The 14,636-nt window shown below is 44.9% G+C and overlaps 1 protein-coding gene across 3 annotated transcripts in view; it reads left to right on the forward strand.

The window, feature by feature from the left end:
• LOC142765516 (striatin-3-like) overlaps nucleotides 1-14,636 on the forward strand; it is a 107,113-nt gene that overhangs the window by 86,774 nt on the left and 5,703 nt on the right. For all 3 annotated transcript variants that reach the window (XM_075866625.1, XM_075866626.1, XM_075866627.1), the window contains 9 exons: nucleotides 433-551; nucleotides 2,216-2,274; nucleotides 3,466-3,582; nucleotides 7,094-7,141; nucleotides 8,232-8,353; nucleotides 9,334-9,504; nucleotides 9,935-10,075; nucleotides 13,605-13,715; nucleotides 14,119-14,205. In XM_075866625.1, the coding sequence (XP_075722740.1) occupies nucleotides 433-551; nucleotides 2,216-2,274; nucleotides 3,466-3,582; nucleotides 7,094-7,141; nucleotides 8,232-8,353; nucleotides 9,334-9,504; nucleotides 9,935-10,075; nucleotides 13,605-13,715; nucleotides 14,119-14,205 (975 nt within the window). The remainder of the gene's footprint in view (nucleotides 1-432; nucleotides 552-2,215; nucleotides 2,275-3,465; nucleotides 3,583-7,093; nucleotides 7,142-8,231; nucleotides 8,354-9,333; nucleotides 9,505-9,934; nucleotides 10,076-13,604; nucleotides 13,716-14,118; nucleotides 14,206-14,636) is intronic.

Here is a 14,636-nt window from a genome sequence, read left to right on the forward strand (position 1 = left end):
AAAACTATGCTTTGTTGTTTGCTCAGGTGCTGTTTTGAGGAGCCATGACATCTGATTTTTTATCATGATCTGTGTTATGTGGTTTAATGCCTGTGGTTTTGCGAACAAGCTGGTAAAATTTTAGGGTACTTGGTCGAGCACTTGAGTACTTTTCAATCGAATATGAACAAACGCACTAGTGGCCAAATAGGCAACACTGTCGCACCTGCGAGCCGTGGTGTAAAGTACAGGCACAATTGACCCTTTTCTTGTCTTTTCCTCTGAAAACTACCATTGGTTGACTGTATCATTAGCCCCATGAAGGCTGTGTAGAATATTATGCGAAACTTATCTAATAATCCTTTAGGTATATGTAATGCCCATTTGATGATGAGTGCAGCGGAATGCCTTTTAAAAAGCCTCTAAGCTGTTGTTTGTTCTCGTGCCCTGCAGGTCCACGGAGGCCACTAATGGGGGCACCGGGTGTGGACGAGGACGCCATCGATGCAACACTGGGCCTGGGGGAGCTGGCAGGCCTGACAGTCAACAACGAGGCAGAGTCCAGTTACGATGTGAGTGGGCCACATATATTTAACTTGTTCGTTTAAGTGAATATACAGTCGATGCCGGATATATCAAACTCGGATATATCGAAATATCGGTTAAATAAAAATTCCCTTGAATTTCCCATGCAAAAGTATGGGACCGGTGCACCCGCACACCGAACCCCCGCACAGCGGGACATTCACTATATCGAAAGCTGCGCTGCGCCGAAGCCCAAAAAGTGCATTTTTCCTAACAAATATTGATGCGTTTTCAGCCATCTTTTAATAAATTATGATCCCTTTGCGTGCACAAGTCAGGAAGAAGCAGTATTATGCCGTTGCGCGTGGGCATAGTGTTTTTCAAGAAGATCCATTGCCAAGGACACCAAAATGAGAATGCGAAGTGACTCTGCGATCACGTTGCAATGTTCGCATTTCCTTCCTTGTTTTCTAACGTACAATGGCACACGTGCCTAAAAAGCACTGCCTTTGAGATGTGGACACTCGTGACATATTTTGACATATTTTGAGTGTTTTCTGTTTTAAAATGCACGTCTCGGAGGCTACAGTTTTTCTAGCTTTTCGCATCAAAGCAACTGAAAGCAGCGGCTGCTACAAAGGCACAAGTGACATCCATATTGCCAACATGTCGACTGTGGAAACTCGACGTTGTCCTTTGCACCGTTTGGACTTGTGTAGTTCTTGCTTCGTTCCTGATAAATCCTGATTCGGATATTGAACTGAACATTGACCCGCACGTTGCGATAACATTTATTAGTTCGTGCAAATAGTGAATTTTAGGTTCCAAGCGAATTCGAAGGGAATAGTGATTTTGGTTGAATAATTTCGAATCGAATTCAGATAGAATATATGATGTATAAAAAAATGGGTATATTTATTATGACCTAACCCGCACAATATTTTATTAACTAGGCCTCTATGCAACAGTTTTTTATTCTTTTTTTTCCATTCAAAGGAAGTCGAAATAACTGAGAAGTAGCAGGATTGACTTTCATTAGGATGGAAGTGATAACCTGTAAAATACTTAGCATTATTCATTACAGCTAGAGTTATAAGCCCGCAAAACAAGCTTTTAAGCTTAAAAGATGATCAAACGATTTGAGGATAATATGTTCATTTAAGGGACTCTGCAACAGTTTTTCAAGTTGCCATGGAATGGATTCACTAAAGAAGGTTATTGTTTTATAAATGAACCGCCGCAAAAATTTTTAGAATCTGTCCAGTATGAGCGGAGTTGCAAAGATTTGCTGCATGCTGCAATTGCATTCTCTCTTCTCTTCCCGACGAAAGTGCTTGAAGGAAAGGCGGGAGGGATGGAGTAGGGAAAGAAAATGTGTCACGTGCGTGTTGTGACCTTGAGCAGTTTTTTTTTTAATATGCAGCTTTCCAGTGCGATAGCGCATGTACTTGCGCACATGTCGCGGCCACCCTAGCGGCCCTAGTAGCGACCGAGCGCCCCATGCTCAAATCAGCCAATGGCTGATGCAATGGCTGTCACGAGCGATTTTCACATTGTGGCGTCATTTGCTGAGAGAAGAGAGTAATGTTTATCTGACTTTAGAGTGTAATATATGTGAAATAAATTATATTTTTTTCTTTCTTTTCTTCAATGAATAGCACTAGTGAAAGTGGGATCCCCGCAACAGTTTTTCAAGTTTCTTTATTTGCAGATTTCAGCCACGAAAGAGTCGTTCAGGAAAACGTGGAATGCCAAGTACACTCTCAGAAGGTCAGTTGCATTTTCTCTTTTTTTTTTTTTGCTAGCAATTGCGTGTATCATGATCTATTGTCAGTGCCTCCTTTTTTTTTGATGATTCGTCAGTTAAAGCAAGGACAAGAATATTTTATTTGCAATAGGTGGGCATCCCAATTTATTCTTTGTTGAAAGATGTCTGCAGTGCCAAATCAGCCTAATAAGGGGCTGCGTTGCAAATGCATCATTTCCTTCAATAGTGCTCTTTTGGACTGCTGGTAATTCAACATTTTTAGCGACTACAATAGGTTGGTTAGAAAACAGGAATGGAAATGAATAAATAAGGGAGACTGCATACTCACTTGAACAATACTGTGTGTTCCCCACTGAAATTCATCTTATTCAAGGCTGAGACTTGATGCTACGTGTTAAGAATAATCATTGAACTTTGAATGCTTGATTACCAGTGGTACAAACGGAAAGTGATGCCTAAGAGGGCGGTATTTTTTCCCGTTTAATTCTTCATGTTGTCATGCCATTTATGTTTATTTTATACCAAGGCAATTGGCTGCAATGGTAAAACAGAGCGAGCAGTCTGTATGACCAAAGCGTTGTTGTAATTGATGGATTCATCGGATTCTGGTCTTGTCCCTGTACACATGCTCCAGTGTACTGTACAATGTTCGCGCACATTCAACGACACCAGATGGTCGAAATTTCCACAGCCCTCCGGAACGGCGTCCCTCATAATCGTGTTGTGGTTTCGGGACGTTAAATTCCAGAGGTTGTTATTTAGATATGCCGATTTACTTCACAACTCTCATTTTAGTGTAAACACTTCGACCCCGGGGTGCATCACGTTACATAAAAAAAAAAAAAACACCTGCGCAACGCAGTAGAAAAATAATTGTGTGATTGAAATCTGCTCGCGAATATACATGCACTGTGCACAAGTTGTATTAAGACTGATCGAGAGTTAAACGAGTTTCAGGAAGCGGTGTCCACTTTTCGGAAGACTGGCAGTATGAGAAAACAGTATAAGGGGTAGCGGCGTGGCCGCTGTGCTTGTGTTTTTCTTTTTGTATCTGCAAGAGCTAGAGCTGTGCTTTCAGATAAAAGCGCCATTCTTTGTAGTGCTCAGAGAGCTTTTGTATCTTCCATATGACAGTCTCTCAAATTGCATTCTCCTTCCCTTCTAACCTTGCTTCGTCCTGTGTGTTGCTGCAGCCACTTTGACGGCGTACGTGCGTTGGCATTCCATCCTGTCGATTCAGTGCTCATTACGGCATCGGAGGACCACACGTTGAAACTTTGGAACTTGCAGAAGACAGTGCCCGCCAAGAAGTGAGTAGTAGTAAAGACTGTTGCAGTGTGTACTGCTGTGCGTTGGAATTTTTTTTTATTCACCTTTGATCATGAAAGGGACACTAAAGTCAACTATTAAGTTGACATTGATTGTTGTAATTGCGGTCCAAAAACCTAGTAGTGTTACTTTTGTGCCGAGGAAGAGCCTATTTTGAAATAAAATCACGTTTAGTGCTTCGCTTCGGTTTAGCGCACTTCAAATTACCGGCCTCAAGAAACGGACTGACCGAACACTCGCGTCACTGTTGTCATACACAACGTTGCCCGACTTTACCGCGCTAGTAGCAGCATACCAAAAGCAGTGGGAGCCACAGGAGCAACAACGGCCATTGATCAATTTCCCGCCATTGGCTTCGCATTTGCAGACGCTTTTGTTTCAACTGCGCCCCGCTAAATGGCACCACCTGTCCCGTGTCACCACGGGAAAATTGAATTTTCGAACCACTCATGTTGTTCGCCATAGTAACGTGCGGCGCTTCTTTTTCCCATGAATTGAACAGAAACCAACAAGCAGCATTTTATTGTGTCTCTTGAAGCACTGAAGGTTCTTTATTTAGTGCAGTTACAGTCGCCGACCGATTTTCCGGACTCCAAAAATTCGGACTTGTTGAATATTCCGGACTTCATAAATGCACCGTCAGGGATTCCATAGAGCTAATGCATTGTTTCGACCGATTTTTCGGGCGAATTTGCCCCTGAAAGTTCGATTTTTCGGACTAAATAGCTCGTTTTGTGCCACGCCCCAAGCCATTGTAAACGCCGCCATGTTGGATTTTTCGTCGGCTTGGCTAAGCTTGGTCTTCAGATGCCTTTCCTGCCTCCGAGATTGGAATGCGCACGCCATATTTTAAGTTTCGGAGGCCGTGTTTGCTTTTTAAAAGACGCGGTGATGGATGCCGTTTTTTCGTCTTCGGTCAGCACTATCGTCATCACATCGCACGGGGAGGAGGCGAAAGAAGGATTCTTTTATTGTTGTTGCAGCTTTTTTCAGTCGCCATTCTGCACGTGTTGTGTCGCATAGCGTCGAGACGTTGTGTGCTTCGCAGCGGCTATCTACGGCATCAAATTTTGTGTTCTCGGTGCCATGGCTCCGCTATCTGTGCCATCGCGGGAGCCAGGTGGTGTGAAGAAGCGTGGGAAGTATACTACCCTGACGATGGAGAAGAAAGCTGCCATAATCAAGCTAATAGAGAGTGGACGTTCGCAGCTAGATGTCGGCGGAGATCGCCAACGCGGTGACAATTTTGTCGAGCGTTTACGGCGACGATGTCACCTTGGCGCAAATACGGGCAAACCAAATTGCCTCCAAGCGTAGTTTGAGGCAAGGCAGCATCAAGGACTTTTTTAAACCTGCCTGATGCAATAAACTTCAGATTTTTGGCGAAAACGAATTTTTCGGACTGTTCGATTTTTCGTACTTTTTTTCGGTCCCTGCCAGGTCCGAAAAATCGGTCGGCGACTGTATATCGATTACTAGTGATTAATTGTAGGTGGTCCGTCTGATGTCATCGGGATCATTTTGAAGATGTCCTACTGCGGCGCTTGTGTTCTTCTGCATTTACCTTAATTTCTTAGTAAGTAGGGCACTGTTGTTGATAATATTCAATACTTCGATATTTCGCGATTCTTTCCGCGCAAATTGACAGCCGTTTTCGCGCTTCCGCATGTGCACGGAATGCATGCTGTCGAGTGCGAAGTGAGTGAGAACAAGTCCTAAACACGAAACGAATCTCAAATTATCAGAGTAGGTAGGGTAGCGTACGCGCGTGCACTAGACGCAGACTATTGCGTACAGTTGGTGGCCAACAATGTTGGCAAATGGTGTGGTCACTCCAGGCCGGCGACGGCAACGACAGTATCAGCGATCAAAAACAGGGTAGATGGCCGACCGGTCTTCCAAAGATCGGTGGCAGTGTGAAAACACGGGCCTCGTCTGTCGATGCGGGGTGCTCAGCGTTGCAGGGGGACAAAGAACGGAGGGGTGCATAACGCAAAGCTGCCTGGGAGAGCGGCCACTAGAGGGGCGCGGAGGCAGGGTCGGCGTTTAACAATAAGAATGTATGGGCACCTCCCCGATGCCTGATCCGTGGTCGAAATTAAAGTTTCCCGGGAAGTCGGTGGACCGCTGACTTCGTTCACTGTAACCGATCAGCGGCGCTCAGAGACGTTCGTCGTAAGTGCGATTTTGTGCCATTGAACCAATGCATATTTTCACGGTCACGCGGATATTGTTCGTTTTAAGCGAAAGTTTGTTTTAAGTGGGGCCGTTATATGTGGGCTCGACTGTCATTGAATTTGACTAAAAAAAATCAACTGGGAGGTCACCGATCCCAAAGGTATTGCCGTACACAACTGCGAGGAAGCCGAAGGCTTCCTCGCAGTTGTGTACGGCAGTTGTGTACGGCAATACCTTTGGGATCGGTGACGAATGAATGCACATACAGGGTCTGTTTTGATAAATTCTGTCAAAGGCGATGAACTTAAGCTAGTCTTGTCTCTTAGCAGATTCTCCCCAAGGTCTTGGAGACTCTGAAAAGTTAATCTGTCACAGAGATTAAAACACGAAATGTTTATTAAACTTATTGCCAAGTTTATGACACTGGCCCACTTGGAATTGCATGCTCGCACTCGGCATGTCTTTGACCAGTGTTTCACACCAGAACAGTTCTCCCCGTGTCAACAAGTGTTGAAAAACGTTGACAGTACACAATTTCACTATTCTGCTTAGACGTGCGTGTTCGAGCACGTGCGAGTTTATGCGTGCGCATATGTGTGTCCTTGGACACAGCATGAACTATGCAAGTGGGATGCTTTGTGTTTTCTGACCAATGTAAAAGTAGTACAGTCCAACCCCCTTGAGACACTGATGTAACGGACGTATTGTACGAGTATTAGACGTATGGGTATTAGTAAGGCCAGTGTGTGCACACTAAAATAAGGGTCGATCAGATAATGGATACGTGGTTCCCTGCTTATAAGAATCAAGAATTATACAGAAGACAAGAATTGCTCCCCAGTGCACGTCTCTTCTGAAAGGGGTTCAGCTATACTTGTCAATTCACCATACCCCCAAATTTCCCTTTAACAAAGTCTCATCTCATGTTACCTCATTATATCTGAGCATACAGACATTCACAACACTGTGTCTGTGACCAGACTATTCATTTACTTCTTCATAACTGATAATTTGTTATACTTGTGCCCTTTATTCTGACATTTGATTGTAATAGGTAGTGCACAATGTTCAACTGTTGGTGTACATACGCTGTGTTCACTTCAAGTACATGTGCACCTTGATTGAGCTTCCCATCCAACGTTTTCAGCTCGCTCTGTCATAGCGCATCGCCATTGGCTGCGAGAAGCACGTGAGCATATTTGCATGAATGTAGGTGCAGCCTTAGTTTTTTTTATCCCTAGTGGCTTCTTAGGTTGTCTTTCGTAAGCGCGAACACATCTCCACATTGTTTTTTTTTTCTCTCTCCACTCGCAGGACGGCAGCGCTAGATGTGGAACCGGTCTACACATTCAGGGCGCATTCGTGAGTGGACTTTCCTTTTGTTTCGGAGAGCATGTCTTGGGCTTTCTCTCTGCAGCCCATCCCTTCATGCATTTGTGTTTTATGCTTGCAACAGGCTTCAGAGTTTTTTCTGGAATTTCTTCACAGGAACAGGAGTTTGTGTCACTTGTTATATTGGAACAAAGTATGCTGCTACTTCTTACTAGGCAATTTTGAAGAGGGACAGGGACCTGAAATTAATTTATTGCTTGAGAGCTCTCATGGACATAAGAAGTCCACTGGGTGGGGACATGCGTCAACCAGTTGCGATGCCCCCTCGGAAATTCCATCTAAAAATGTCTCGCTACGCTAAAGCTTTTGTTTAAAGCGTTTTCCCAGAACTTTTGAAATTGTTGGACATGTATTTGAGTGATGGATCTGCCAGATAAGCCTGCATGTTTCCTTGGTTTGAGTTACTTTGTTTTCTTTCTCCAAGCTGTTTAAGCCTTGTAATGCGTAGCCAGGCATTGCTGTAAATGCGGGCAGTGCTTGCCAATTTTATGAAGTGTTACACATGTATTGATTGATTGCGCTACCACCTGACATAGATGTATATTGGTTGGTTTGTATTTGGTTGTACCCTTCCTGTAAGAGCCCTCAGAAAAAGGGCTGACAGTATTATGAAATAAATAAATAAATAAATAAATAAATAAATAAATAAATAAATAAATTTGAAATTCTGCACCATATTCACTGGCATGTTTTGGCACGCTGCAGTTCTGCAATTGTTTTTTGTGTACTTGCAACAATTTGTACTCAAAGTGACTCTGTTCTGGGAGATGCTGCCAAATGAGGCATTGAATGATCTTGTAAGTCATATGGGGGTGTGTGCAAAGTGTGTTGTCTTGACATGACAGACGTGCCATCCTGTTGTGCTATGACAGAAAAATGCATCGCCATGCTGTGCACTCATGGTGTGCACACATGCTGATTCAGCCTGACAGATTTCTCGTCTTGATGAAGTGCTTGTTCCTCCATACTGTTTAACCTATGTGTACAGCAGTCAGATTGTGAAATCATGGTTGTCCTCTGTGTTGGTGGTCAACGTGTCTCTTGTGTGCTCTGTGTGCAGGGGCGCCGTTTTGTGCCTGGTGATGGGTGCAACGGGGGAGCAGTGCTTCAGTGGGGGCTTGGACCACACCATCCGCTGCTGGAATGTGCCCAGCTCGACCATTGACCCCTACGATTCCTTCGGTGGGTTCCTTCCCTTGCAGCTCCTTCTGCCCTTTCTTGTCCTAGTCCTCCTTTTCTTTTGTTTGATCATATTTTCTTGCGTGTAGCACGCTGCTGTATATAACTCGCCCAGTGTGATAACATGTAGAAAAATTGTGTGTGTCACTTACGCCGTGCGGTTGATTTGAAACTTCGATAAAAATACCTTCTACTAACTATGGTCAAATAGTTCAAAATCTTTAGTTTCACTCAATTTATTCACCAGTGTTATTTCCATCTTCTTGCCTGCCGTCATTATCGGCCATCATGTCCCCCACCACCTTTATTGCGTTTCCGCGAAACATTGCTGTGAATTACTTTGCACTCTGAAATTTACGTATAACCTGCACCCCAGCTTTAGCTCCAAATTTTATGCATTTTCTGTGTGTGTTATACGTGAGAAAACATGATATACCTTGTTAAGACATGATCAGAGGATCTGTTTTAAGATGATACGAAGGAGGAAGTCTGAAAAAGAGTATGGAGGGGCATTGTGTAATTGCATTCGCCTATTTTTGCAGGGACGTGAATAAAACATTTACTGTTTACAGTCATGGCAGTGCTAGCACACTGGTGCAGTGGCTCATGAATGAAAACTACGTTTGACTTTGGTCGTAGATGCTGTCCATACAATGTATAGTAGTGCCTTTTGGCAGCAGTTTCAGCCCTTCTTCACTTCATTTTTTATTTCCTTAAGGGCCTCCTCAAGGGGGGTATTACATAAGGGGTGGGGTTACAATTGGGCGACATATATACATAATGATAATACACAATTATACATACAGAAAAATTATACATAAACAATATATATACATTTGTAATTATGCACATCAACCAGATATGCATATAATTAGTAGCCGCATATAAAGATAAGAGTAAATTAGTGCTTAGGTTCCCCTGGTGAGGCACGAACTCACAACCCTGGCATCCTGCTTACTAAGATCGTGTCCTGTTGTCTGCAGAGCCTGGTGTCCTGTCGGGGACCTTGTGGGGACACACAGATGCTGTGTGGGGCCTGTCCATGCATGCGACCAAACTGCAGCTCCTGTCTTGTTCGGGTGATGGAACAGTGCGGCTCTGGTCCCCGCACAGTAAGGTGCCCCTGCTCCACACATACACCGCCCCAGACCCAGGTAAGGTGTACTTCTGGGCGGTGTACCGCTGGGAGGTGTACTGCTGGAAATGTGTATTGCTGGGATTCTGGCATATTTGTGTGCAAAACTCGTTCTAACATGCAATTAATTGCAGCAAAAATTGCCGCCTTTTGAAGGCACCAGAGTAATTGAGGCGTCCATAGCTGCCTAATAACTTGTCAGTATTGGTGAGGGTTTTTTTTTTCTTTCCATTTTTATGGTGCCAGCAGACAAAACTTAATATTTGCATGTGCTTTTAGCCTCTGCTTGAGTTATTTCTAAAAATAAAGCATGTACAGAAGAGAATATTTAATTATTCTGTGCTTGGAGAAACTGGAAATTTTCAAAGTATACGACACCACACTAATGTGCAAGGTCTGGGTACTGAAGTTATTTGAATAGTTTGGTTTTTCTACTCTTCTTTACTCAGCTGACGGCACTCCAACATCTGTAGACTTCGTGCGATCAGACTCCACCCAGATGGCGGTGGCATACACGACATCTCGTTCTGTCATCATGGATCTGGAGACGGGCAAGCAGGTGGTGCGGCTTGAAAGCGACCAAAATCCAGGTGAGAGCACTGTTGACAAGTTGATTTTTGTGTCTCACTGGTGCGTTTCAGTGCCGCCATATTGTGCTGTAGGGTTGTCGTTCTGCATGTTCTGCAACTAAACGAATGGTTCTACAATAGGCGCATACCTGTGAAAACTGTTGAGTTGGTGCATTTGATGTGCCATGACTTTATTAACCTCGTGATATACAAAAATAAGAACATTTGTCTAACAGCTCATGGTGGCAGTGGCCATGTGTTCTGTTTGAAATCAATCGTCTATACGCCTAGTGCACTACCTGTAGATGCGTTACTGATAGACACCTAGTGGCCACCGGCAACAGTATGTGCGGGAAGCCAAGCAGAAGACAACACTGTACAGCTTTGCTGCGAGGAGATGGATCAAGTTTGCGGCTGCTACTTCCTCTTCGTTCATGTGCCAAACAATCGATTCTGCCTTGACAGATGCAGGAAAGGCGCAAGGCTCTATGCAACTGGATGTGTGAATGGTTTGTGTCACAAATGAACGCTTTGGTAAGGGCATGTTGCCAATTTTAAAAGAACATGTAAACTCTGTGCCGACAGATCGCAAGCATTTAAAAACAACTGTATGAATAGACTCCAAAAGCAAGCCTCTCTGCAAAACATGCTGTCAATACAGTCTAATGCTCGGGCGAGATCAGGGGAATTTGACAAATTAAGTGGTGCTGTCTTATTTCACAGATGAATCTGGGAAAAGGGTGCTGTACGGAGACTAATCATGCGGAAGCTTCCTGAATCCAGGTGTGAGCAGCGTTGTGGGGGAGGGACAGTCAGCGAGAAATTTGTCAGCGAAGGAGTCATGTTGTTTAGGTGATAGTGTAGCCTGCTCGACCAGAGAATACCTGCTCTGTGATGTAGTGCGGCCACTTAGAATTTGAAGTATCGAGAGATGACGCCGTGGGAGCAGTGACAAGCTTTATAAAGGGTCGCGTAAGAGAGATGTAACGACCAAATGCGAAGGATAGCTAACAGTCCGCACTGTTGTCTATGCGGAGCAGGTAAATATGAAAGGAACGTCGTGCAGACGAACATAGCAAGGTTTGGCTGTGAGGTGCAACTCGTGGTGAACATTTGCTTTGTTTCGTTTACAAATGCATCGTCTCAATAGCTTTTTGTTCTTTCCTAAGTCAACCACTGCTGCGTTGCTGAAATAATCAATACAGAATGTTTGAGCGAAATGCCTTTGGCAGTTGAACCGTACCAACGCATGCTCAGGCTGAAATAACTTTAATCGCCTACCAGTGTTGGCATGATGCATCTATCGTGCTGTTATATGGCAGTACGAAAGTTTGAAGTCAAGAAGCGACACAATAACTTGCACAATGTCGGAGCGGCTCGTCTGTTGCAATGCACAGCGGCGATACATTGGTGCCGTTGCTCTTGATCGTGAGGCTGTGTGGTAAATTAGTAAAACAAAGTTGCGGGGCAGCTTTTTTTTTTCTTTCTGTTTCCTTTTTTCTTCAACATCCCTTGAAAATCGGGTTGCTTATTTCACTGCATGAATGTGAACAACAAAGAAACACAAGTACGACAACGTAGGTAACTACGGCGGCCGTCTGCTTACTTTCCCTAGAGTAATTGGCAAGTTTGCTACCTATGGTGCTTCCATTGGCATGCACTCAGTGCATAGGCAGTGTGCCTTCCAAAGATGCTCTTCAAAAAGCTCACTATGTGTGTGGGAGCATTGACACTGGCACGCTGAAGCACTGTTTTTACAAAAAGAAGGAATGAAACAGTACCCAATTATTTGGTCCTTTTTATGTGCATGGATTCTTGTAACACGTTGAAGAGAGAGGACACAGGGGATGTACTTGCCAGCTTGTGTTCTTTGGCTTGTCTGTGCCCCGAGCACTAGTAGTACAGCATACGTGTGGACGGGACTGCCGTTTTACATGATATCAACAGCTCACATTTCAAGCTTGGCAGTAGTACAAATACTGTGTAGACCACTTATAACGTAACTGCTTGTAGTGCAGAACCACTTACAATGCGGTCTTTTTCAACTCCCGTTTACCCTCTCATAGAACCCTATGTATACGCATACTGCTTGTTGTCCAGCCCCAAGATGAAACACTGGTTATAATGTGGTTGCCGGAAATTGTTTGTGACAAACGCGGCAGCGAATAGTGCTGGGTGCGCCGCTGGAGAGCGAACGACGTCTTACAGAGGAGGAGGGAGCACGAAGTGAATGAACCAAGGGCCGAAAGAATAAAAAGAAAATAAAAAAAAAGGAGAGAGACCGCAGGACACTGCGTGGGCTCGCCGAGTAGGGAGGACAGTTGCCTCGGTGGCCGATAAGCTTTTGCACCGGCACCAACGCGGCTACGGCGTACTACGTTGCTAGCGTGGCTTCGGCTGCGCACCGCTCAACGTGGCATGTGCGATCCCGTCCTTATAAACTGCATATGCGCTTAAGTTTCCCACCGGGCAAGACGTCGTCGTTGTCACGCTTGCAACAAATAGAGAGATTTAGAATAATGTTTTCAGGAGCTGTGGCCGTTGCGGGCACAGCGGGCGGTGTGGGCATTGCGGGCGCCATATGAGCTTTAGAATAGCGCTTGCTCCCCCTAGATGAAATTCTAGGGACTTTTGGCCTGAGTGCGAACCCAAATGCTTGGAAGCTACTCACTGAACTTTGCGGGCCTCGCGGGCCGCGATTGCCGCACGCTATTTCGAATTTTCTGCATTCGGGTCTCAAACGTGGATGGCGACTCGCGTTACGACGCGTGCGCTGTGGCAGCGACCACATTGCAAGGGCTCACGGTGCGCTGTTCTATCGTGTTTGCTTCCTCTTCCGTAAATTGAAAACCTTTTACGGTTTTGAGGCGAGCTTTCACTTTTGTTGCCAGTGCGCTGTCGTTCGTAAAAGCATGGCGAGTTGTCGATCGTCGTTGCTGATCTCCCGTCCCCGAACGCGAACTTGCATCACGCACACGGTTCTTGGTTCACTGCTAGTGCGATCTTTTTGATGCCAAATCGTCATGTTTTGGACAAGTTTTCTGCAACAACTTACCAAACGGCAAGCTAGGCTTTGATCGGTAGCGTTTGCGTGAATCTAAGTTGCGCTTTGGTACTGAATCTACGAAACATATTGCGGTGGCCACACTTTATGGGAAGGATTACATAGGGTTAACTGAAAACGAGTGGGGCTGTGTAGCGCTCAAATAGTAGGACGGGATTAGACATAGTTTCTGTGTAATGCGCATAATCGAGGCGGTCTGGTAGTCGGCGAATTTACCACTCTCCCCCTCCCCCCCCCCTTCGCATTCATTTCATTGGCAACACATGTCTTTGGACATGAAATTCTTTTAACATTCAGAAATTCTCGGACACGCAAAGCTGCATGCTCAACATGTTTTGCACAAGTGCGGCCCTTGAAAATGGTTGGTTTGGTTATAGCGCGGTACCGTTTATAGTGCGGATATTCGTGACTCCTGTGACTTACGTTATAAGCGGTCTATACTGTAGTAGTAGAAGAACCACAACAACCTTTTTTCTCCTCTCCCAGATGCGAGTGCCCTGAGCAAACAGATCAACTGTGTGGTGAGCCATCCGACCCTGCCCATGACGGTGACGGCGCACGAGGATCGCCACATTCGCTTCTTCGACAACAACACTGGTATGTGCATCGCTGAAACGCATGGAATTTACTTTGTCAGGTTGTCTCCAAGATGTTTTTTTAGCTATCATTTTACTGTTACAAGGATTCTCTAGGCAAGCTTGCCTCAAATTGTTCACACTGGGGATGAGTAGTGAAATGTCGCTCGGGCTTCATTTAGCCATTTAGGAATTTTGCTGCTTATGAACTTGCTTCTTTTGCATAACATTAACTTCTTCAGCTGACCACTTTAGACGAGTAAAGGTTGCAAAAGCATTGTTGATGCCGTGCCTCCTGTGCAGTTGTAGTCTTCGCTGCTTGCATGAAAGTCATGTTAATTTTGCTGCTCAGCAGGTGCTGTTTCCACATCTGCTGTATTCAGCCATGATTCGCCACTCACTTGGCTCTTTTGCGCCGAATGCAGGCAAGATGGTGCACTCCATGGTCGCCCACTTGGACGCAGTGACCAGCCTGGCCATCGACCCCAACGGCCTTTACCTTCTTTCGGGCAGTGAGTGGCACCATTTCCTTGCGTGGTCTGACAGGACTGTTCCTTTTATCCTATTCAGCATCGCCATCACACTTTGATATATATGTACTTTGTACCGTTATACCAGCTGTGTGAGGAATAATTAACCTGATGCGTTTCAGACTTCAATGAAGCAGTTTTCTTGAAGAGCTGTGGCCATTGCCCTCTGCATTAACACTGCTACGGCACTGCGATGCTTACTACTAGTGTGCATATTGCATTCCCAGTTATGGTGACCAGATTTCAATGAGGGCAAGTGACGAAAAAAAAGCTATGTGCTTAGATTTTGATGCGTGCTTTAAAATTCTGTGGCACGTCTTATGATCATCTTGTGGTTTTGGCTCAAGAAAACTCCGGGATTCAAGTCGTGACAGCTGAAAGATCTTGCAGTAATCCAGTTTGTCTCAATGTCT

The sequence above is a fragment of the Rhipicephalus microplus genome, chromosome 6, assembly GCF_043290135.1.
Source record: "Rhipicephalus microplus isolate Deutch F79 chromosome 6, USDA_Rmic, whole genome shotgun sequence".
Taxonomy (NCBI): domain Eukaryota; kingdom Metazoa; phylum Arthropoda; class Arachnida; order Ixodida; family Ixodidae; genus Rhipicephalus; species Rhipicephalus microplus.